The sequence below is a fragment of the Lepisosteus oculatus genome, chromosome 8 (genome assembly GCF_040954835.1).
Source record: "Lepisosteus oculatus isolate fLepOcu1 chromosome 8, fLepOcu1.hap2, whole genome shotgun sequence".
Classification (NCBI taxonomy): Eukaryota; Metazoa; Chordata; class Actinopteri; order Semionotiformes; family Lepisosteidae; genus Lepisosteus; species Lepisosteus oculatus.
The window spans coordinates 13,483,404-13,509,725 of record NC_090703.1 but is presented as its reverse complement, the minus strand read 5'-3'; the positions used below and the strand labels follow the sequence as shown (position 1 = coordinate 13,509,725).

At 38.2% G+C, this 26,322-nt stretch overlaps 1 protein-coding gene across 2 annotated transcripts in view; it reads left to right on the top strand.

Annotated features, from left to right (window-relative positions):
• The window catches only part of txndc16 (thioredoxin domain containing 16), a 65,575-nt gene that overhangs the window by 5,041 nt on the left and 34,212 nt on the right, over window positions 1-26,322 (top strand). For both annotated transcript variants that reach the window (XM_006632488.3, XM_069193269.1), the window contains exons 7-17: window positions 361-451; window positions 690-846; window positions 1,685-1,851; window positions 2,587-2,647; window positions 2,760-2,886; window positions 4,905-5,051; window positions 5,801-5,860; window positions 13,258-13,426; window positions 19,168-19,304; window positions 21,672-21,756; window positions 24,113-24,251. In XM_006632488.3, the coding sequence (XP_006632551.3) occupies window positions 361-451; window positions 690-846; window positions 1,685-1,851; window positions 2,587-2,647; window positions 2,760-2,886; window positions 4,905-5,051; window positions 5,801-5,860; window positions 13,258-13,426; window positions 19,168-19,304; window positions 21,672-21,756; window positions 24,113-24,251 (1,340 nt within the window). The remainder of the gene's footprint in view (window positions 1-360; window positions 452-689; window positions 847-1,684; window positions 1,852-2,586; window positions 2,648-2,759; window positions 2,887-4,904; window positions 5,052-5,800; window positions 5,861-13,257; window positions 13,427-19,167; window positions 19,305-21,671; window positions 21,757-24,112; window positions 24,252-26,322) is intronic.

Sequence of the window (26,322 nt, the reverse complement as noted above, 5' to 3'; positions counted from 1 at the left end):
GGTATCCCTCATTTCTCAACTTTCATTTCTCAGTCCCCTTAGTTGTTTTTATTGTGCTTGCAATGTCCTTGTTACCATGGGAAATACCCCAGGATTTCTGCCTGGTTTCAATGAAATTCATGTGCAAAAATGCTACAGCTCCACAAAGGTGTGAAGTCTTCCTGTTCACCCTTTGTTGCCTCAGATTTTGAAACAAGTGGTGGAATGTTTGGAGTGCTCATATATTGTTTAGGTTTTGAGGCCTTTTGCGTTAAGGACTACAACACCTCCTCTGACAAAGATAAGAATTTGGTATAAATATGCACTTTTGTTTTGTTATTCATCTTATTGGAAGGAGCTGTTTTTTTGTCATGATTTCAGAGCACAGGGCTGTGATGGAGACTGCTTTTGTCTATGGGGCCAAGTATCAGTTTGTGCTGACAACAGGAGGCACAGTGCTGGAGCACTTGGGGTGAGTCGGCAGCAAGGACAGTGTGACTTGGCAAAAGTATTCAGCTAATCCTTTTTTTTGGGAGGACATGTAGGAATTAAAAATTTGTCATCTCTTAGGGTTTGGATTGAATGAACACACTGATATCCTTTTGTTGCTTTGTTAGTTAGGCAGCTTTTTGTGTGTTGTCTCTTACCTTCATCTTTTGAGATGCCCTTGCCCCTCTGGAGCCTTTGTAATCATGTTCTGGTTCGCGCAGAGTGAAGGATCCTGCTTCTCTCCCAGCCGGCCTGTGGTTCCTGCACTGTAAGGCCGTGGCTCACAGGTCCGAGGGCTGTGACCGCACTGCCCTGAGGAGGCCCCTGACCACCATCAACATTTACACCTTTCTTCAGCTCATGGAGGCTCCGCTTGTGGTAAGCACCCTGGCTTCAACGTTTTCTTTCATTCACAGGTTCTGGTTTTGTGTACTGTTGTGTTCTGGTTTTGTTGTGTTCCTTGTGTGTTCTGGGCTGCGAGTAACTCTTCTACTTATATTATTATTATTATTGTATCATTCGTAACACTGTCTCTGTGTTGTCTGTGTTACGCTGCTGTTGCACTGCAGTTTCCCTCATAGGATCAATAAAGTGTCTGTCTGTCTGTCTGTCTGTCTGTCTGTCTGTCTGTCTGTCTGTCTGTCTGTCTGTCTGTCTGTCTGTCTGTCTGTCTGTCTGTCTGTCTGTCTGTCTGTCATCTTCTGTGTCAAAACAGTAAATTTTTCTCTGGTTTTAAAAATGAGTGGAGCAGGGCCAACATATTCTAGGCTTCACCTCCCTCTTGTGTCCAAGACCAGAATTGCATTTTGTTTTCTGTTTCTGTTCCTGAACTGGGCCAAAATGCAAAAGTGATCTTAAATGTAATTTGAATAAGAAACAAGCAGATTGCAGTGCTGTAAGTAATTTAATTGTCCTTGTATGGAATTAATACACAGTTGTTTTGGCCTTATCATTTTACTGGCGTTAAGGTTATTAATTATTGTAATCACTTTGTGTTTTGAAAGGATTTCTTTTCTGAATCTTGTTAAAAAGACACTACCATGTCTAAATTGAATGAAAATGCAAAACAGCCCAACAGTTGTGGCGCTAAATACAGATGAAAGGATGGAAAAGGGCCCTTCCTACCTTTGAAAGAAACGATGAAAGCCATTTGTTTAAGCGTCCGTGGTTAAAGTAGTTCACTGCACTGCCGTTAACCTGCCTTTGTACCTGCCAGACAGAGGCATCTGTGGAGCCATCCCAGGTCAGGACAGTGCACAGCCGCCTCCACACCCCACTGCTGTTCGTCTTCACTCAGCGAGAGACCCTTGACCTGGACAGGAACACTGCCCTCTCCCTCGCCCGGCGGCTGAGGGGACAGGCTGGCCTCGTCCTCTTGCACAGGTTTGTGTGTCTGCTGGAGCAGGGCATTACCCAGTGCATGAGATTGGAATTGTAATTAAGTCTTTAGTTTAGTTTCTATAGTTCTGTACCTTTTGCGCCACATTTACTGTACGTATTCAGTAATTCAGGCCGAGGTCATGAGAAGGAGTTAAAAACAGTCTACTGGGGATAGATCTTCTGCTGTATAAGTTAGCAAATTGTTCTAATTATCAGTCAGTGGAGATTTAATATTTTCATTTTGTGCTTTTGGCTCAGGACAACCAATTAATCTTGAAAACATGGTGAAGTGACAGATTCCTTTCCTGTCTTGCACAGTGAATTGTTTTCTTTGTTGGCTCAGGTACCTCAAGCTGCTTGTTCAGTTATAAACATTAATCACTTCTGTCAGAGCCAATGTAGACTTCTCCTTTAAAACCACTGTCCGAATAATACGTTACTTGTAGAATCCAGTAATGTCTTCAGGGTTATTGTGTATGAATGGTGTTGACTGATACAGTAAAATCTTTTGCTTCCCTGTCTCTTATGAGATGGAGGGGTGGGGTGGGTGTAAGATCTGTATTCAAAACCTTGTGGCTGTGATCATTTTCATAGTCAAATAATGTTAATTTTCTTAGACCTCCCACTTGCAGTGTAAATTGAAAGGGAAACGTGCATTACAGCACAAATCAGTGCAGAAGTGGTGTGATGTAACTGCTGTTTAAAGTCACAGTTTATCTTCCTCAATCTTTGGGACAGGGATAACCCAGCAGTGAACATCCCTGTGGAGTATAATGTGGCATACCGGGTGCCCGGAGAGGTGAGTCACCTGACAGCTCGCACTGACATGAAACATATTGGAGACACCAGAGGAGCGATTGACAGTAGGTCGCAGTTACTGAACCTACAGGTGGATTTTTGTCCCTAATCAGGGTTCCCCTGTCGAGTATCTGACTTTGAAGAACTTAGATGAAGCTGTGAGAATTTTCCAAGAACAAAACCCGCTGGAAGAGGAAGAGGAGGGGGAAGATGAGGAAGAACAACATTGGTCTGTTTTAGGTAAAATATCTGTACATAAAATATTAAGTCAGGTGGGTAGCTGCGTCCGTATGCGTAGGCTGCAAAGGAACAAGTAATAGGTTTATTCCATCCTGAAACAAAGAAGAAAGAAAACATTCAGCATGGAATAAACCTATTACTTGTCCCTATAAAATATTAAGCAGCTTTTTGCAATTATGTGCATTCACCCTCCTTGGACTTTTTCACATTTTACTGTGTTATAATATCGAATCAAAATGTACAGTATTTATATGGGACTTTTCGCCATTGATCGTCTCAAAATGTTCTGTAATATCAAAGTGAAAATACAATTTTACAGATCCTCCGCTGTAAATTAATTATTGATATAAAACAGAAAACAAGTGGTTGCATAAGTATTGACCTTCTTTACTATGTCACGCTTAAATGGGCTGTGGTGCAACCAAATGTCTTTAAAGGTTGCATTATTTGTTGAATGGGGTCCACGTGTCCAATTAGGGTATTTCACATGATTTCAGGATAAATACTGTATACCTATCTCTGGGAGGTCCCACAGTTGATTAGTACAGCTCCCAACAGAAGCTACATCATGAAGACAAATGAACTTTCAAAGTAAATCTGGGATAGGGTTATTGAAAAACACCGATCAGGGGAAGAGTATAAGAAAATTTCCATGGCATTACATATCCCCCAAAGCACAGTAAAGTCCATTATAAAGAAATATAGAAAATTTGGAACAACTTTGAAACTCTGGAAACACAGGGTGTCTTCAAATTCTAAGTATCGGTGTGAAAAGAGCACTAGTCAGGGAGGCCACCAAGAGGCCCGTGACAACTCTAAAGGAATTACAGTCTTCCATGGCTGAGATGGGAGAAGCGGTGCATATGACAATTGAGACAATAAACTCACATCAGATGTTGACTACACTTTTATGGAAGGCGTATGGGAGACTCTGAAACCAAGTGGAAGGTGATTCTATGTTCTGAGGAGACCAAACTTGACATTTTTTACCTCAGCGGTAAGTGCTTATTTTGGCTCCAATGCAATGGTGATCATCATCCTGAGGACACCATCCCTACCGCGAAGCATGGTGGTGGCAGTATCATGCTATTGGGAAGCATTGCTGCAACACTTTGGCAGAGTGTTTTCTGTCAATCAATAGCAACCCCCCCCATTAAATACATTATGATTCCATATTGTAACACAATAAAAATGTAAAAAAGTCCAAGGGGCTGAATACTTTTGATAGCTACTGTACATATGACGATCAGTCGCACCGTTGACACAGGAGACTTCCTGTTTTGTACAATAGATTATATAATGATCACAAGTATTATAAGAACGTCTTCTTGTATATTAAAGAACCTTATGGTATGTTTTGATTGCAGTAAATTTTCCAAACTATTCTGTTAAGGAATCGATGTTTTAAACAAGAAATCCAACAGGAAACCAATAAAAATGTAATAATATTTTGTACTTCTGGGATTTAGCAGTCTTAATAATGTATTTTAACATGTTTTCAGTGAGAAGTATTTAGTAATGCAGCACAAAATGTGAAAGAAATGCATACAAAATTGTTCATTATACCATTTTGCAGTATATTCACAAGGGTTCAAAGATGAAATACATGTACTGTAGCTTGTGACAGTGCTAATTGTCTCCCACTTACATACTTTGGCAAAAAATATTTGAAAAGGCTTGTAAGAAATATATGGAGCATCCAAACAAACTCATGACTTATAACTGCAACAAATTCACAAAGTTATCAGGAAATTGACCATCTTTTATAGCAGGTGCATTGCTATTTTATTTAACAGACACAGGTAAATGCGTATGGTGACTGACATTTGTCATTAACAGGGCTGCTTCTGCTGTGAAAATTGATGCTGGAAGAAATTTTACATCTGTAAAAAAAATGGTTTAATATTAATACCAAAGAATGGCATTATTCAAATGATGTTTTCTTTTCTGTGCCACATTTGACTTTTTTTTTTGTAGAGTACTGAGGATTAATTTGTGTACGTTTTCATTCTCCTCAGACATTTTGGATGATGAGGTAGCAGAATCCGTTTACAGAGACAGAGACTTGGAGCTAAACTTTGATCTGGTCCCAGAACTGACTGCGGAAACAATCAGCACTGCAGTAGCTGGAAATGGCCACACGGTGGTGATCTTCTATACTAGTTGTAAGTAATCTAGCATAAACACTGGCATGTATTTTGCTTTACAGGGAAGGCTCTGAAAGGATATAAGATTATGTTAATTAAAGGATCTGATTTTAATCTATCAGATACACTATTGTGCTGTGAAGTCATGCTTATAAACTTCTGTATGCCATTGGCAAATAGGGTTAAAGTTTGTCAAGACAGAAACTGATGTTGTGAGGCACTGAAGTTGTGGAAAAATTAACATGCATCAGATTTTAAGATTAAGTGGGATCCTGTGTAAACATATTTGTGTGGATAGACTAAATTTATACCGCTCAAAAACATTTATTGAAAGCAGAAATAGAATTACAAATATAAAAAGCACCTATATAGTAAACACAAACACCTAAAACGTAATTTTTGTGAGTGGGGAAAAAAGAACACTAGTCATACTTTTCTGTGTTCATTTTTATTTTGATGTCCGCCAACATCAGGTTCTTAGTGCTGACTTGTTCACAAGATTTTCAGCAGATTCCTCAGATCCTGACTGTCTGAAGCTCATGGAGCAGTGATGGTCTGATACATAAGCATGTTTTAGAGGTGTGGTGCTGTAGACTTTCACAAAGAAAACGCATGCATTTAATATCATATTTCTGCATTAAAAAGACTCAAGCTACCCTGTGACCCTGTATTGCATAAAGCGGTTACAAAATGGATTGATGGCCGATAATGTGGTCAAATATGACCAAAACGTTAACTGGAAAATAATATTTTCTTTTGTCCTGCAGGGGATGCTGTGTCCATGGCTTTTATGCGGTCTTATCTTGAGGTAGCTAACATGCTGAAAGGTATGGGTTTTGTCAGCGTTGCTGTGGAAAATAGCTGTTGTGTAATCTAAGATTAAGTTTTTTACTGAACAGGTGGATTTATTTGACACTTCAGGTTTGCTTGTCACCACTGTTAAGCTCATTTGGTTTTTACTATCTATTATTGAAAAGATTTTCCACACAATTCAAACAAAGTTTTAATCAGATCCAGGGATATTTTATTTACAGTGAACATTCATTTCTAATATCTGATTCTTACAGCCTTGACACATGTTTGGAGGGCACCTTCTAGCTAAGCTCTTTTAGTTGAATTTACATTTTATATATACAGTAGCACTTTTCTGGACACTCCACTCAAAGCGCTTTCCAGGTAATGGCGGTCCCCTCCACCACCACAAAATGTGCAGCCCCACCTGGATGATACGATGGCAGCCAAAGTGCGCCACACACCAGCTGTCAGTGGAGAGCTTCAGTGCCCTGACGGTTGTGAGTTGCAAGGTGAAAAAGTCTATATTTCATAGTCTTGTCTTTCTCTCCTCTCACTCACTCCTGGCTTCCATTTGCCAGTGTCAGGTTGAGGAAAACACTCAGATGTTTAGCATCTCAAGGTCAATTTTCATCTCTTTACGAAGAACCTCAGATATGTCTCATCTTCTTTGTCTTTATTGGCAGCCTTTGGTTTCCTCCAGTTCCTTGGAAACAAACTGGCTACATTCCTTTTTACGTTATTAAATTTGCATATACTGTATTGCATATTTTATTTGTCCTGTCTCCTTCCATTTGTCTTACTAGCTGAACCTGCTGAAGATTTTAAGGACTTGGAGTCCTGGAACGTTCAGATTTTGCGACCTTAAAGTGATCTGTCTGCCACCCTCATGGTGCTACATTTATATCTATTGACTTTATAATGTTTATCCATACATTTTCTAGCTGGAGCCTTTCCTGGCATGCGACAGGCACAAGGCAAGATACACCCCGGATGGGACATCAGAGCATTGCAGGGCAGACACACAGACACACACACGCACACACTCACACCCGGTAGCAGATTAACCTTCTGTGTTTTTGGACTGTGGGAGGAAACCAGGGCTGTGTTTTGTGTGTTGGATTGGTATTTATAGAGGTAGGGAAGCTATAGGAGTTATTTAAACAGGTCGTCCTGTTTTATCATTAAAAATGAAGAAGGACCTCTTGACATGATTATGCAACAGGGTTATCACATTTTTGTCATTGAACAGGAACCAGTTGTCGAACGCTTAGTTTTAAATGCCTTTAAGTAGTGGATGGACCGAGTTATTACAGAATGTGGATGATTCTATTTAATAAGTTATGCTTTTGAGTGTTTGTCTGAGCTGTTAAGACATAGTATGTCCTTAGTATTCTTATATCCTTCAGTTTATCATTTTTACACCTACTTGAAGAGTGGCTTTAAATATCTTCAAAGATATTAAAAGGCGATGACTTACTTTAAATGCTTTCTCAAAGTCATTGTATGCTGGTGTGAGATATTGTCAAAGTAAAGTGTTTGATCCTGCAATTTCAGCAATTACAGAGCAACTTTAAATATTTATTTTATAAGTAGATAGACAAATATTTTTGGTGTTATGCAAACCCTCCATTTCCACGGATTTTGCACAGCCCATTTCTCAAAAACATTACGCACAGACTTGCTGTAAAGGCTATAGTGAGCCTGTCAATATTTTAGTTAAAAGACAAAAGCAACATAATGTTACTTGAATTACACCCTGCATAAGTAAATTCCTCGGTTTCTTGTTTTGACCTTTGTTTTGAGTTGTTAGGAAAGTTGTGGAGTTTTGGTTAAGTACACTGCATAACAGGAAATAGTTCTTGATAGAGGATATTGAATTTGTCTGTCTACATATTGGGGGAAAAATGCTGTTTGCATAGTTGGCTCACAACTATCACAACACAATGGTCATATTTTTAAGGCATTTCTACTTTATTAGTAACAGTAAGGTAAATAATAATAGTTATTTTACACTTGGAAGGACATGTATAGATTTACCATTAAATTGTACCTAAGAAAAATGTCAGTTGTACCTTGTGATGGTAATTAAATTAATAAATTAAATTATAATTTAACTAATAATAATGATTATTTCTATTTGAATTAACACCATTAAAGGCCCTGATCAGTGTAATACACTGTATATATAGTTCAGGTGGGTAGCTGCGTCAGCATGCGTAGGCTGCAAAGGAGCAAGTAATAGGTTTATTCCATGCTGAAAAAAAGAAGAAAGAGAACACAACGTTTCGGCCGTGGAGCCTTCTTCAGGTGTCAGGTGACACCTGAAGAAGGTGTCTTCACCTTCTTCACCTGAAGCAACATAATGTTACTTGAATTGCACCTGAAGAAGGCTCCACGGCCGAAACGTTGTGTTCTCTTTCTTCTTTTTTTCAGCATGGAATAAACCTATTACTTGTTCCACTGTATATATATGCTGGTTTTGTTTAATACTCCTAATATGCATAACACTACACGACTACTGAATTTATTTTAAAACAAGCTTTATTTTATTCTAATGTGCAACAGTTGTATTGACTGTTCCGTGTATTGAACTGGCAATTGCTTTCAGCTTTGCTTGGCTACAGTTCTTGTAGCAGCATGAGAGGGATTGGGTCAGTTCTTTCCATTTGCCATTTCAGGCCATCTGCTGTTTCTCCCACTGTGAGCCCCACAGTTCCCACAGCAGACTGCTGGGTTAATGGACTGGGAAGAGATGTAGCTCTCCCTGATTGTCCTGCACACTTACCCAGAAGGTTCCAGAGGTTGCTGTTGCTGGATAAGCTGGCAATTTGCTGATTGATGGCAGGTGTGACCTGCGGTTTGAGAATTCCAGTAATCTCTGGAATATAGAGTTCAGCCTGCTCTGTGAATTGCCTTTACCATTAAAGCCAGTCAGGACCTCTTTTTCAGGATGTTTTAATTTAACTCTGAGACGTTTTTGAGACTGGGAACCGAAGGAACATCTGGCTCAAGCCACCCAGCAATGATGATACCCTGGCTTCTTTCAGGAAATGGCTGGATAAAGCCTCAGTTCAATTAGCTTCTAATGACTGAATGGGTCACATAGCTTCCTCTCATTTGTACTGTTCATATCCTGTTTTAGTGTATAGTGTTTTAATAATTTGGAGGAGTCTGTTTTTATAGACATCATTTTATAGACATATAGACATATAGACATAACACTAATAAATGGGAAATCACCTCAGTTGTATTTGTGCAAAGGTGATACAGCGTAACCAGTAACTGGGAATATGCTATTGATCACAGTTTTTAAGGCTCCTACGATATTTTGGTTGGGATTTAATGGGGTTGTTGGCAACACTTCAGGTCTCTGGTGTTTGTTTTTTAAATCGGTGGAAAATGTCAACCTAGTAAACTCCTTGTAGGATGAACTTGATGAGAGCCTGTGGCCTGATGGCTTGTGGTTCAAAGCAGGGACATGCCTGTCCTAGTATTTTTGCTTTGCTTGGCTAGAGTTAGTTCAACAGCATGGAAGAGATTATCTCCATATGTGACCTGATGGTGGTCAGATCATAACAGGCCAAGTGCTTGTCGCCTTGAGTGCAGAGTTAAAACTGTCCTAGGTTCATAAGCTTCCTGAACAGCACGTAGTCCTGTTTTCAGGCAAACTCCTGTAGAACAGAGAATCCTCTGCAGGGTCTGTAATGATTTTCAGTCATAAGCCCAGTCATTCAGTTCTGTTTTTCCAAGCTGAATCTGTGGATGATCCTATGGTATTTATTTCAAAGCCTCAAACCTTAAGACTGACATAACACTTTAATAAGACCCTGATTGTAAATGTTTACACCAGAATAAACGTCCTTTAAAAATGACATTATTAATTGGGGGCTTTTCATTACTATTTAACAGAGCCAGTGCACCTCTGTCTGTGATAATACTTCTTACAATGATGACTTTAATTAGCCAGGTACTGGATTCATGCTGAATGAATTTGATTTTAGCTCACATTTGACAATGATAGCCTAATAAACAATATAGGTCTTGTTAAGGATGGACTCAAGACATTTCATCTGTTTATGAATTTGAACAATTCATAAGAACATCTGAAGTCTAATAGTAAAATGCTCATAATAGCACATAAAGAAATGGAAGGATTGGTGAAATGTTATTTTCTAAAAGTCGGTACTATATTACTTTTTTGAAGCATGTGCTTTGTGGTGAATAACTGTTCCATTTGGAAAACGGCACTCTCCAGGCTTTTATTGAACGTACCCTGAAAAAGAGTAAGTGATATGTGGTTATGATTACTATTATGGAAATCCCGCAGTTGTCTCCATCTGATATTATTGCTGGAATCTAATTTCCGTTCATTGCTATCTAAACATAATTTTCTCGTAATCGTTTCTGATTATTTTTTGTAATCCATCAGGGCTCTGAACTTTTTTAATGCGATATAAACCTCATTTAGGAGGGTGGAACTGTGCATTTATTAGTTTTCTCTATTAAAATTGATTTATGATGTTTTCACATGGGCAGATGCAAGTACTGTAGATCTGTGCAAAAAGTTTGAAAACTTGTATTAGACCGTATTTAACAAGGGAAAAGGAGATCATGTATGATATGGAATGTGTACACTGATTATTATATTTTTTGTTGACGCCTCTTGACAGTGCAGGGAAAAACCCTAGGCTCACACGTCACAAGGACATTTTGCTGCCCTTTATATCTGTAGGACATTAAAAAGATGGAGTTTTTAACCCATGTTACAGGCAGAAAGATAAATCAAAGAATAACCATTTAATAAACATGTGCGAATGGGGGGGGGGGGAAACCCTTTGATAAGATTTTTCCAGTCTCAGTCCAAATAAGATGAGAAAGAATCTAATGTTTGACCTTATCTTTGTATTCCCATGTGTGAAGCATTTCGTGTTATTTTATTTTAGAATATTCAAAATTGCATAATATAGGCTGTGGTTATAGCTTTTTATAGCTAATATAGCTTTCCCATCTTGCTTGTTTGGTAGTTGTTTATTGGTGGAGGGGAGTCCCCATTACCTGTAAAGCGCTTTGAGTGGAGTGTCCAGAAAAGCGCTATATAAGTGTAAGCAATTATTATTTATTAATTATTTAGCAATGTAAATCCATATCATTGTCCAGCCTTTTCACAAAGTACCCCAGAGTTTGGCTCTTAACCAGTTTTCAGATATCCAATACTATTCGTAGAAAGATTATTTTTATTACCCTTTCATTTCCACTTGTTATACCAGGTCCTTTTCCCCACTACGGAGTGTGAAATACTGTAGTTCCCAGGGTTAACTCTTTCTGTTCCCTGTAGAATTGTATGTACATTGATCAGTCTCTTTGGTTCTAGACTGGATTTAGTTCTCTTTTTTATTGTGGTTCTACTTATTTGTCTAGAAATGTTCTCTGAATAGTGCAAATACATCTATTAGGAATTTATTTCCCATAAGAATTAATGTAATTAAGGGGAAATACATTCCAAGGAGCTCTTTAACTTGCTTTTGCTATGAATATCAGGGATTTTTTATGTGGTCATAGTATAACGGTTTGTTAGGGTCTACATTGTTATTAAACTGTATATGTACAGTACCATTTGACATGCCTAGCAACCAAAGTATTTGTATGTAGAGTAAACATCTCTTCTCTTCAAAAAGATTTGTACATATTTCCAACAGCAGATAATGAGGACCCACTGTAGTTCAGAAGAAAGAGGAATAACATTCCCTATTGACGAATGAATGTAACGATGACAAGTAGCAAAATCATTCTAAAATAAATCAATGCCACAATGTTAAAAATGGCAAACACCAAGGAAAAGAATAGCTAAATTAGCTTGGATAAATTAGTTGATAATGTACAAATATCTTGAAGACAGAAATCTGATAACTCACTGACTGAGAATTCCCCTTTTAATCAAAACACAAACACACCTGATGGAACCGGATGGAAAAGAAAGAACCTGCCCAAGATTAAATCATGAATTTAAATGTCTGCTTAAATGAATATGAAACCCTATTCCTATAGCATGTGGATTCAACAGTTGAGAAATCATGCTCTTCTTTTTTCCTCTCATCTGAGACCCCTGTTTTGTCTCTGTTTACAGTGTCCTGTTTATCCTGACTTTGAGGTCTACCTTGTCCTGTGTCCCATCCCCATAAGATAGGGAGGTCATTGTTAAATATTGATATTCTGACGTAATGATATAATAGAGAATTAGTGTAGCCTGAGAGAACTGTTCTTGATCATCTGTATCTTTGGCAGTGTTTACTGCCTCAGGGACCCCAGACAGCTGCATGAACACATAAGCATTGCCCATTATATATCTATTTCGAATGGGGTGTGTGACAGGCCCCAACCTAAATGAGGTGGATCGAGGGGACTAAGAATATTCAAACTTATATTGGCTTCAGAAAACATGGTGAAAGGAGTATTTATTGTGAAAAAAATCTCCGCTGGTACGCATAGGCTTGGTGTTCAAAAGCTTAGCCACCAACTAACACCGTGTAGCCCTTCATGTAGCAAACATTCCTAATCCCACCCACATGAGAAAGTGTGTTTTAACTCTTCACCAGAAGTCTATTAATATTCTCCCAGTGCACTTATTTACTGAGATTAAAGACTTTTGGCGGTCTCCTGTGCCATGTTGGCTATTAATGTCTTTACTGACCCAGACTACCCCAGGCTGCTTTTCTTGAGAACGTCAAACAGTTGGCTAATTCCCAAACCACAGCAATACTTTTTTTTTGCCTCCATGGTGATATCTCTTTCTGCAATTCTAATATCTTTTTCAGCTATCCCTGCCGTTCTATGTCATCTTGGGGTCTTTCATGCTGTATGTGTAGTGCTCATTTCCATTAAAACGTTTTTCTTGGAGTTACTTTTGTTTAAGGGGTACATTTGTTTTGACCCTTAACATTCTGCAATGTATAACCATTCTTCCACTGAAGAAGGCCCCACAGCCAAAACACTGTGTTTCTTTTATTTTCCTTTCAGCTTGGAATAAACCCTTATCATATCCATCCTTTCCTGTTTATATGCAAGCTCTGCCTCATTCCTTCAAAAAAGTGTAATCCCTAATTTTTGACTCGGGCTTCGAGGATGTCAAAGTATACAGTATATTGAAAGGCACCATATTATGATGAAGGGTCAAAAAGGTTTCTATCACATCTGTGCCCTTAATTGTATCCTGGTATCCTTAAAAAGTGTAGGTCAATAAAGACATCTCCCTAAGTGCTTTTATAAACTGGGCTCGTGAAGGTTAGGAAGCAATAAAACATTAGATAAAATTAGATAAAAGATATGTGGAATTGGAAAGATGGAATGAAATTCAGTATAGTAAAATAAAAAGGTAGCTATCATTAATCCACGCTGTTAGTGAATGACTTTACTTGTGGTTTTGTGTTTCCAGATGTGACAGGTGTGCAGCTGGCCCGTGTGGACTGTGGAGAGTGGACAGATGTGTGCAGCAATCAGAATGTCTCACATTTTCCGACAGTGAAGTTGTTCCACCCCAGTGAACTGCCACAGCTTTACAGAGGCATGCTGGGAACTGAGAGTCTTTACAGGTTCATAATGCTGTGAGTCAAGATTATCATTCTCTTCTGTTAGCTACAGAGGAATCAATTACGGATCACTTTACTGTTATTTTGCACTCTTATTTGTATTTAGTTTATGGTACTCCTTATGTATTTCTGGATAATGTTGTTTTATAAAGGTCACTTAAACACTCCAAATCCTTTTCACATATTTACAGGTTACTATGGTGTGGATTTAATTACATCTTTCGGCTTCCTGGCAAGCAGAAGTTAAATGCTGCCCTAATACATGAAAGCAGTTTTCCTATACATGGAAAAGCTGCCTTGAAGTATTTGAAGATTTTTTTTTAAAACCAGATTTTGGTTACAAAGGAGAATCAGCAATTTCATGACAATTGAAATTGTATAATTAGGTTGACCAATAGTACATAAACTTTGGAAATAAAGAGGTCTAGGTACACAAAAGCAAGACAAAAACAGCAACCAATGCTGCTTCTACCAATAAGGCTGATAGTGTTTTGGGTATAAGGTTTTTGAGTGGTCGTTCATTCACTTGTGCTTTAAGTTAAGTCCTGTTTTCAGAAAGTACTACACATATTGTTCACATGCCTATTCTTTTACATGTAAAGCGTTACAGAACTCGTTTGTAGTTTTATTTCTTGTTGTCTTCAATTTGTTGCAGCTGTCCATTGTTAACTCTGTGCGTCAGACAGTCCACACAAATTGTAGTCTTCACACTGACCAAATTCTGCTGGGACTATCTGCAATACATTAACATTCTCCCGAGCCATGTCTTCATAATGACGGTGCTTTCTTGGATGGAAGCTCACTTTGTGGTATCCGAGTCTCATACAAATACAATAATTTCATTCAGTCCCATTTCCTGACTATTGTGTTGTGAAAATGAGGAAAATTACCATTGTGGGGTGGTGGCTTTGTGGCTAAGGATCTGCACCTGTGGCTGGAAAGTTGCCGGTTCCCGGCAGAGGAATCCTACTCCATTGGTCCCCTGAGCAAGGCCATTAACCCCAGCTGCTCCAGGGGTGCTGTATAAATGGCTGACCCTGTGCTCTGACCTCAAGCATCTCTCTCCCCGTCTGTGTGTCTCATGGAGAGCAAGCTGGGGTATGCGAAGACAAATTCCAAATACAAGAAATTGTATATGGCCAATAAAGTGATTTTATCTTATTGCTGAAACTGAGCAACCACTGGACCAGTAGCGAAATTGAGCTCTTTGTTTTTCTGTTGTACAGCATTAATTTAATGAAATTATACAGTACCTGACCACTGGAGTGTGAAAATCATTAAAATAAAATTACACCCAGCCACCGGGGTGTGAATAAAATTAAAGCTGTACTGTAACTGTCCAACAGCACAAGTTCTTTACTATAAAGTGTAGTTTCTTAAAACTGAAAAGTAGTATTTTCAATATGCTTACATTTATTAGATGAGACATTGCATTTATTTTACTTCTAATTCCCTGGAGATTTTCAAACAAGATCAGGCCCAATTATTTGTAATTATACAATCGGAGGGTATGTAAAAATCCCATTGCTCTCCCACTTAATTTTAATTGCAGTTAAGATAATCATAGTTAAATTCTGTTTCTCCACAGAGTAGTGTCCTTGTGGTGACATGCAGTATTTCTCAAAATGCAACACCCATAGGGGGTACAAAGACGTGCTTTGTTCTGCGTATCCATTTTTATCCATTGGGTAGACACCTTTGTCCATAATGGAGAAAAAAAATACATAGTAACCCATCCGTTCAGCCTGCCTGACTTGGACTACATAATAACCCACCAGGAACAAATCAGTAACATTAATCCCTCTGATCACCAAGTGTTTTCTAATGCAGTCATGCAAGACGGAGCTGCAACAACTGTCATCTGTCATGTGAGGAAAAACACAGGAGGAAGATTGATAAATATTTAGCAAGCTGTTTCATTTGATCTCTGTTGCCTCTTAAAGGCAATGCTGTAAATACAGAGGGGATGCATGTGTCAGTCATAGTCATGCAAAATGAAAAAGATATACAGTAAATCTAAATTATTTCAGAAAACCTTACAGAACTGTCTTATTAGTAGTTGTGTTCTTTGAATGTGCATTTAATTTGTAAGCTGTCTCTCATTCCTAAAACATACACAATTCCTAATGGCAATGACTTTGTTGTTTTCAATTTTTGGCTAGGAAGTCACAAGATAAACAGACAGCCTAGAAAAGTGATAAAGTGAAATGTTAAATATTGCGATTGAATTTTAAGTCGTTCTGTCTTTTGCTCTAGATGGTGAATGGAAAAAAGGTCTTTGCTCTCTTTAAAAGCAAATAAGATTAAAGATATGGTAACAGAAGTACTTTTGTTTTAAATCTCACATTAAAAAACTTATCTGATGGCCTTGTGTTGGCTTAGAGTTAAAAATTAAGGTGTAAAGAAGATGTTCAATGTTCCTTTTATTTTTAAAAAATAAGTAAATTATACTAATAAAAAAAATCAGTTATCTGTTTTCTTTGCTGTATCACATTACTAGTGATTAACTATTGTTTTGTACTTTATGCAATAGTAAATATGGTATACAGGTATTATTAAACAGGTTCCAGTGTTGTGGGAATGCCAGGTTCAAATTTGTAAAAGAAGGACAGTTGATTATAGAAGATCTAGTTATACTGGATAATGGTTATTAGGGCCATAAAAACGTGGCTTTGCTTTAGAAATCGAGCCAATTGCCTTTTAACTTACTGGATTCTCTACTTTTTAACTTAAATTTAAAATATTTTAACCACCCTAAAGTCACATTACAAAGAAGAAGAGAACAAAATCAGACATTAAGGATCTGTGTATTTCTTCAGCAAAATTTGGCAAGATATTGTAATTTATGATTTGTATAAGCTGGCTTTTGAATTGAAGTCATATGGTTATTTTTAATCACATTGTCTTGCCAGATTTATTGGCTAATACACTTGGCAGAAAGTCTACAACGCTCTCCATTATCTCCAGGGTCAGCATTCCTCCCACTGATGTACTGGAACCCATATCTCATATTTCCCTGTGTGAATGACATGCACCTTTTTCTGTCTGAGCCTTCCAGTCCTCTGTGTTCTGAATTTATTGAATTATCTGAAAACATTTATAGTCTCTCTGGACATGAAATAAATTGGTTGAAATCAGTTCTCATGCTTTTGAATTCTACAACCAAAGCAACATCTCTTCCACCCTTCTTCGCAGTCCACTGGTTTGCCTTATAAAATCAGCTTTAGGATGTTCTGTAACTTTCATTCATTAACAGAATAAGATTATGGTCCTAATGGTCTTCTTTACAGGATGAGGGTTGCTTTTAATAAGTAAATAAAATTAAAATAATTCACTTTTATTTCCTTTTTCACTCCCACCACTATGTGTTTTACAGTAGGTGGTTTGAGTGTACCTACTTGTAAATATTACTAAGGGGCTTTTCATTTGAAGGAATTTTGGATATACTGTACTGTAGGTAGGCTCTGAGGCATCCGCCTCATATAGTATCCGACTGAAGAGGTGTTGAATTAAACCAGTCAGCCTCTAGCATATTGTATTTTCTGCCCTTCAAGGCCGGATCATATCACTTCATATGGACCCAATAATGTCGCTTAAGTCACTGATCATTAGGAGGAAGGTCAGCTGCTTTCTTGGCACACCTGAAATTTCAAAAGCCTTTACCAATCTGGAATAATTTCCACTATCTGACTGGCTCTCAGCCCTTTTTCTTATCCACACTGGTTTACAAAAAGTTTATTTTCTTGGCATCAACTCTGATGACAATGACCTGCACATGCTTCAGGATCTTAGCGATATGCACCCCATGAGTTTCCTCTATCACATGACAGAACGGTTTGGGGAGTTTGTGACTCATTTGCTTTCAAATGTGACTATGCCTTAAAGCCCCTGACTGTCCCTGCTCTGGTAGCCACACTGAGCCCCCAGTAACCCACTTTTCTTTTTTGTGAGTTCCCTTTTCTTGTATAGTGTGTGTAGCTTTTGTATTACTATTTATAATATGTAAGGGATAAAGACGTTATCAAATGTTTGTATATAGTAAATACAGAAATTTTTCTAAAGTCAATTAGTGTTCACAAATGTAATAACCTAAAGTTTTCTACTGATCCTTGAAACATCGATGAATAGCTTGTTGTAAGCACATTTTGCAAATTGTTATAGATTTCAGAGGGGGCAAAACCAATATACACCCACAGGAATTAACGCATAAAAAATAGAATAGAAACTAGTGTTGTATGAAAAAATGTTGAGTGAATTTTTCACTATATCTAGGTAAATGTTCTCAGTGTCCCTGAGGGTTTTTTTTAATTCCTTTTGTTCTGTGGCATGATACAGTTCATGGTTAAAGTTATTCACATGCAAATATGATTTATACCTGTCCAATCTACATACAGAATTAAGTGTAATCACAATACAAAATCCTCTCTCTGGATGCAAAATCATCTCTCTGGGTGGTATGCTCTTAAGTCATACGTTATATTGCTCTAATTAATTGCATGTATTTAATTAGGGGAATAGTGTTCTTTTTGAGACTCAGGAGATTTTACATACAGTATGTTGCTACTGGTTAAGAACAGAAGAATGTGAGCTTTGGACAGACGCAAATGTGGTGTTTTTATAATTTATTGGAGCATCTGCAGTATAGACGTTAAATATTTGTTTTATTTGCTGAATGTTTACTTCTCTGTCATGTTTCTAACATTACTTTGGTGCCCTTGCTCATCTTAAAATATAAAATGTGCAGGTATCAGACTATGTCTTGCAAAAATGTGGCATAAAAACCCACTGATGTTTATCACAATTACTTGTTGTTAGCTGTTTTTTTTTCTGTGACTTAACTGAGAAAGACACAAACCGTTAAGACACGGCTCCTGCACAGATAAACATCTGCTTAGCAGATGACACAATTTGGTGCTTTTTGAACTGGCATTGTTTGATAACGTTGATTTAATCTCACGTGTACTGTACTTTAGATTAATTTAAGTTCCAGGCCTGGGCTTTTCATCAAATTGGTTTTCATTCTTGACCTTTTTACATTAATTTGTTTTTTATTACATCCTTTGGTGCATATGTTTTGTTGACTTAGCTGAGTTGATTAGAGTGACAAATTGCACCAGAAGGCGATACTTGATATGATGGCAATCTCTTTTAATGGAACCCAACTAGAGCATTTACCCATTAAAATGATTAATTCCTTCACCTCTCCATCAGAAGGCATTTTCCTGTCATGTGTTGTGTGGGAAAGTTCCTGACCTGATTATTTTACAGCCACAATTTTGTTTTTCCACACAATAAGATTCATGTGCTTCTCTTGCTGTATTTTCTGTTCATAAAAAAACCTGTGAAGCTTACTGAACTTTGTTGAAGGTCAGTTCTGACAGAAACCCAAAGAATGTTTGGGTGCAAGTGAAGGAAAAAGAGATTACAGAATCTAATCTTTTACATTCTTATTCTTCATACCATATTGTGTTCATCCCATTCTTCTACAGTAACTCACATTCTTTGCATTTGAAATTCAGTGTCGTAATTCTAATTCATTAGTGGACAAAGGCTGGAGCTCTTCAATAGCAGTAAAAGTTCTTTGTTGCCTACTCCAGTCCTACGGTCCTTCTCTCCAGCATGTTTTATGTTTTGTTTTTAACAAAATTTTAAAGAAAGAGCTGTTAAACTGCTTCTGAATGCCACATACAGGAATGTAGTTCTGCACCACTATCTTCCAGTATCGGTGTCATCGGATGTCTCCTCTTTGGTTCAAGGGGTCGGGAAGCTGTCCCTCTCCTCCTGTCCAATGAAGATGAAGTGCAGTCCTATCTTGGTGGGGAGCTTTACCAGAGATATGCAGCCTTCTCTCCAGTCACTGTTCTGGGCCTCTTCAGCTCCAGCCAGGATCAAGGTAGTGGGGACCCCTCTGTCCTGTGTGTGGGACATTTCCCATTATTTGTAATTTGCCTCTTTGCTGATCTAAGACTAGTCTATTTGCGATGTTTATTTTTCCTTTTTGTTATATGAATTCTAAAACAAGCATTCGTTATTAACGCTTGAAATCTGAAATTCTTCTGAAATTTTGGGCCACCCCAGTTGACAGTATCGTGACATACTGTAACATAACATAAAGAAGCTTCTTAGCTACCATTTTACAACTGTTTTGTTGAATTTTGATTTTTCTACTTTATGCCCTACCACTTGATACTCCAGTTTGATAACTCATACGATGGCTGTAACCTCTGGACCCGCAGGTTTTAAAAAGACATATAAAGCATCAGCAGCTTAAGACCTGGAGGAGCTCTTACACTACACCTACTGTATAATGCCAATATGTAGTTCACCTGGGTTGTTATGAGCTGAGCTGCAGACACAGGACTCTGGTTGAGCACCTGTAAGTTGTACATCATTGGAGGAATAAGCACTTTACAAGGCTCCAGTGACACACCCACTTGTAAGTGCTGTTTGCCTTCATGGTGCCAGCTCCACACTGTCACTAAGCTTACCTGAGAACTAGCATTGCTTCAAACAGGATGACTCTTTCACTGAGAGGACTGTTAGCTCGCAGCTGTCTGGCCAGTTCTAACTGTTACGTCCCAGTGTGTGGTCCATGTGTGTTTTGTTACTGTGTTCCACACTTCAGACTTTGATTGTTCTCCCTCCCCCATTGGTCCATCATTACATAAGTTTTTCCCTGTGATGTCATCATCAATCAGTTTCTAAGCCAATCAGAGTGCAGCTTATTGAGTATATAAGTTGGAGGTTTTCTGAACAAAGCCTTTCGTTTGACTTCGGTCCTGCTCGGCTCAGCTTCGCTTTTGGTTTTGCTTTGGCTTTGTTTCTCTTCGTGTGTGTGTGTGTTTTCATATAGCTTTGGCTTTGTTGTTTTCTTGGTTTGTGTTCATCTCCTCGTACTTTTGTTTGTGTGTTTATCCTTGTTTTGCCTAATGTGTTATATGTTTGTCTTGTAGTCAGTGAAGGTTAGCTAGGGTGTTTAAAGACACCTAAGACCGTGTGTTTCGGGTTTTCTTTTGTAGTTAGGTCAGCTTTCCCTCACTTTCTTAGCCAGCTCCATTTTGTTTGTTATTTTCTTTTCTTTGGCACCACTCTAGTTCCTTTTCACTGTGTGTTATTGTGTCCTATTACGTGCCAGTCACTTATTCACCTAAAAATAATCACTTTTGCACCAACCCTTGTTGACATGCTTCCTAGTCCTTCCCCAGAACCCACCTGCATCCAAAAATTATCCTAAATGTTACACCCCTTTACCCCTAGACAATTGGGGTCGTAACACTTTGGCCTAGAAAGTCAAAGACACAGTAGCCTACTGACCAAGCTTGAAATGAAGATGTCTGGACTCCTTTGGTTAACCAAAGAAGTGTCTTTACTCAGTTTGGAGACCAAAAATAATTTTAATTCAAAGACACACAAAAAAATCTGACCCCTACCCTGGCAGTGCTTTGTCATTAATGCAATTTAATCTGATGACATGACCCCAGGACCAAACTAGCAAAGGGCTTCACCTGCCCTCTAAGCAAGTAATTTCCTAGTGAAGCTCTGCACAGAATCCCTAAACCCATATTTATTTACACTTAAAAAAGCACCTCTTAGATCACTTATTTGATTTGTTGCTAGCTTTGTCATAGTTTTGTTTTCCTTTGATTCAAATAAAGATCATAGCACATAAGGATTTCCGTGCGGATGATAGGAATTATGATAGTAATTGTAATATTTCATAAATGTCAAATGTGGGGAGAATGTTATCTCAACACTTATGGCCACTTATGCATTCAGATTTCCCATTGCTGACTTGAAACAACTTACTTATTTGCCTCACGCTTAATGTCTTGTTGGCTTGTGCAGCGATTTCTTGTTTTGCTGTCCTCAGGGGTTTTCATTCATTTTGGACACCTTTTGCTACCTTTTTACAAATAAAATAGTAAATATTCAGTCGAAATGTCTATATAACAAACCTCTCTTTTGCGTGTGTGTGTGTTGAAGGGACAGCTCATTAACATTACATTCTGTCTCTTTATATCCCTTTCTTTAATCTCCCAAAGATCGCAATAGAGTGATTCAGAAAAAGCGCATCTCTGAATTTTATTTGCCTGCCGGGTATGCCTCGCTTTCAGATTTTAAATAGCATGAATTAGCTGATTTGTCTTTTTTTCCCCCTCTAAGAGCCCCTGTAGATTCTAAAGCTCAGGATTTAGATCACTTTATCATTTTACATGTAATGCATAAGGCAGCTGATACGTGGTCCTGCTGTGTTCCACAGGAAGTGCTCTGTTCGGTGAAGCTGCAAAGATGCTCAGGGGTGAGGTGTTTATGGGCGTCTTCACAGAGGAGGAAGCAGCCAAGTGGTAGGTGCTTCAGTTCATTCTATGCTGTAGAGGAATGGTTGCTGTGAAAAACACCCCCCAAAAAACTGACATTGGATAGACCTTTCTAAATTAGTTTTTTTTTTAATTGGTTTTGTCACAATGACAGAGTTTCTAATTGTTTTTAGTTCAGCTTGCTAAGGAAATAGCACTTCCATTCACTTAAATGGGTAGGACATCAGTATTGTGAATGAAATGGATATTACTTGGTTGCTTACTTCTGTTGCAATAAAAAGCATAGCTTGCATCTGCATTGTGCCTTTCTTCCTAAAGGATCCCAAATATACAAAGGTCCATATGTATATGTGCACTCTGCCTATAGGAAGACGACAAAACCTGTTCTAATTCCTGTGCCTTTTGGATCATCCACTACTGGAAGTCCACCAGTATTGCTTTCAGCAGCCACCTGGTTTTGCTTAAGAATCAGCTATTTAGTACCGACAGCCTGAGCTTTCTTCGCTTCCAAGATTTGACAAGATCTGTCTAGAAGGTGGCTCTAGCTCTCCAGCTGCTATATTTGTATATGGCTTGCTCGGTCTTGCACAATTTAGCAATCATTTTTGGCAAGAACTGAAGTGGGACTCTTGTGGCATTATCATTAGCCACACACGGACTTAAGCTACAGCTTTTCGTCATCTTGTTCTTGACAATTGATTCTTCTGTTTTACAGCTGTTTTTGCCTAATTCTTGTTAAAATATTCTCTACCTTCAGAGTTTTTCGAAACTGTGCCCCTTAACAAAACCACTATTTTTAATGTGGACGAAGCAGTTGGTTATCCCTGGGCAGAAACTGTAATGCATTGCATTGGTTTGTGTTCTGCCATGGTATCTCTTATTAATCTAAAAAATAAATGACCTGTTAAACAATGCTATAAAAATAAAGAAACATCTGGATGTTCAGCTCAAAGATCTTCTGCATGAGAGAAACTGTTCAAGGGGAGATGTGGGATAAATGCAGGTAGCCAGCACCAAGACAGTCATAAAGGCACGATAACAGATTTATTCCACTCTGGAAATTCCGCTCTCAATTGATGAAATGATACAATATCCCGTAAAGGTCAGAAACAAAAACCAACAGAAAAAAAAAATCCCAAGAAACATGTGTTTGCCTTGGTTAACTCCGAATGTTTGCTTGACATTTTCCCACGGTTTTTACTTTGACTTCTAACAGATTGTTCCATTTAACTGTGAAAACTGCAGATGAAACTCAGGGGAGTAAACGTAATAATTTCTTGGAAATCAACTGTCTTGATCATTTTATCTTTTTACCGTTCCCCAGTGCTGTTGTTCAAATTTTACTCTTTGTTTAGTCTTTACGTAGTGTTGAGAAGTGCTGATTCGAGATTTTGTTACACTTTAAGAAATGTTTTCTTCAAGATCACTATATTAGAAACACACTTTTGTAGACAAGATAAGATCACTTTATTAGCCATATACAATTTCTTGCATTATGAATTTATTTTTCCATTCCCCAGCTTGCTCTCCATGAGACACAAAACACGGGGAGAGGGAAGCTTGGGGTCAGAGCGCAGGGTCGGCCATTTATATGACACCCCTGGAGCAGTTGGGGTTAAGAGTTAAGCCAAAGGAGTAGGATTCCTCTGCCGGCCGCGGGATTTGAACCAGTAACCTTCCAGCCACAGGCGCAGATCCTTAGCCACAGAGCCACCGCTTCACCTCCATATGGTGGGATAGGGGCTGACCTGCATTATATCTTTTATAGTATTCAGGTTGTATCATTCAAATCCAGTTTGTTATTACCAGAGAGACAGGGAATGTTTGCATTTGTTTGGGACTTAACATTTGGATTTCAGCGTTGTGAATAATACTAAGCAGGTTAGCATTGTAAGTGAAACTCAAACATATATACAGAATGCTCTTATTTTTTATATGAAAATCTTCAATAACCAAGTCTTGATATCCAGTCATAACTCGGTTCACAATGATATCCGATCATAAAAGTTTCCCTCTTCCCAAAAAACTGGTGCTGTAAAAGTTTGGAACAGTCTGAGAAGTCCAGCCTTTATAGTTTAATGCTTTTATAAGCACAATCCCAGGCCCTTATAAGTACTAGAAAAGGCATGCAGATGTGAAAACTGTCTTCCTAAGATTCCACTGTTGCTTGCTGTAAGCCTTCAAAGGCTTACAGGGATCCAACAAAGTACTTGGAGAACTAATGAGAATTAATGAATTTGACGTTATTCCCAACCATTTCTAGCTGTAATCCAAAGTTCTATGTGGTGTAAATCTGTTAAATCAGCATATTTCCTGTTAATAAATAAATTATAAAAATAAATTATGCTTTGCATACTGCTGTGAATGTTCTGTCTCTCTCCAGGGCTCAGAATTATGCAGTGAAACTACCAGCAATGCTTGTTTGCAGAGGTCCAGATTCCCGCATAGAAGCCTTCACCCTTCAGATTTCAGGAACTGAGGAGATGGTCTCCACTATCCAGAGAGCTGTGCTTGACAAATTTGTAAGTATGTAAAATTTTCTGGAAACGTCTTCTTTAGCAAAGCAAGGAAAAGCAATGGCAGAAGTGGGATTTCTTACAGTGCGTACAAATCTGATTAGGCTTCTGTTTTAGACATTCATTTCTTCCCATCTTACATGCACTCAATAAATATCAATATTTCTTTTGTAAGTTGAAGATGGCCTCATCTTTACTGCTGTTTCTTGGATCTAAAATCTCTGTGATTTTAAAATAATTTGGCTTTGATACGTATATTAAGGAATAGGGTGACACAGTATTTAGCATTGCTGTCTCACTGTGGTTGTGTCCTGAGTTTAATTCCGGACCTGAGGCACTGTCTGAGTGGAGTTTATATGTTCCAATGTTTGTGTTGGTTTTCTCTGGGTGCTGCGTTTTCCTCCCACAGTCCAAAGACATGCTGGAAGGACAATTGGCTTCTTAAAAATGATCCTGGTGTGAGTGTGTTTGTGCCTAATTGTGCCCTGCAGTGGACTGGCATCCCATCCAAAGTGTAGCCCACCTTGTGCCCATTGCTTGCCAGGATAGGCTTTGGCTCCTCTGCACCCCTGAAATTGATGAATCAGTTAGAAAATGGATGAATGTTAAGGAATCCACATCTTAATTTCTTTTTTTACAAGAAAGAAACTGATCTTGAAAACTCCATTTAAAGCACATTTTGAAGTCATTTTGTCAATGTGCCCAACCACTAAATACTGGGATTAAGTCACCAAGACCACAGGATTCCAGTTCAATCCTGAAAAATACATATTCCCTGGTACTGTTTGAAGAGATGAGAAATTTGATAAGACATAAGATAACACCACTTTCACTTTACCACATTTTCACATACCAGAATTTTCTCACATTTTTCAGACATTTTTGGTTTATAAAAATACAGATATAAAAAGTCCATATGCTGGGAAGCAAGTAAAGCATGGGTACAGTAATTCTTAGATGTGCCTGATCTGTGGTTAATTGTTGCTTGAGAAAGATGATATGCTATTTTTAGATAGATACTTTATGATCTCGTGAGGGAGATTGCAGAATGTTTTGTTAGTTGGATCACTAGTAGAAGATCAGAGAATCGGAAAGAGGTCGATGACATTATGAAAGCTATAACAGAAAGAGCACTCATTATTGCATATCATATAGTTTTGTTAAATAATATTTAATAAGGAAGCGATATGGCTCAAAAAATAATTATCTTAGTGTACAATTCCCAATTTTAATGTAATTCTGATCTCTCTTTCATGGGTGTAGGATTTCAGAAATAAGGAATTGGGAGAGTTGTGTGGGACATTGGATTTGTTGTCAGTATCTAGCAGAGTTGTGCTCTCAAGTGCATTATTGTTTTTGTAATAGCTTCTCAAAGTGTTTTACAGGAAAAGTAAAAAACAGTTAAAACAAAAGAAAACAGTTAACAAAGATAGAAGACAACAAGATTAGCACAAATAAACACAAGGGATTAGAAATGTAATAGAAGATGCCGGGAGCAGACACAGACACCATTTAAATAAAGCCTTTCTGAAGAAGAAGGCTTTGAGTCAGGATTTGACACCCTGATATCCACGGGAATAGAGGTATATAGTGTATTGGGATGTAGCAAGAGAAGGCTAACAGAAGATAACAGGTCAGATAGGTACTGAAGTGCCTTATAGGTGTACATGAGGCTTTTTAAGTCAACATGAACCCTGATAGGATCCAGTGCAGGGACTCCAGGACAGGAGTAATATGATAACTTACATGCATTCTGGTTAGGATTCTGGCTTCCAAATTCTGGACATAGTGAAGTCTGTTCAGTGTGGATTAAATACCCCAAGGAGTAGGGCATTGCAGTAATCCATTCTAGAAAAGATGAATGTTTGGACAAGGTTTTCTGCTACAGTCAAAGACAACATAGGATGTAGTCTGGCGATATTTCTGAGATCAAAGAATGATGTTCTTACAATATTTTGCACATGTGGGTCAAATATTAAACCTGGATCAAATATCGTCCCCAAATTCTTCCATTTACAGTAGATTGAAATTCAAGTATGGTGCTATCCACAGATAGGGTTACTGCATTGGCTTTACA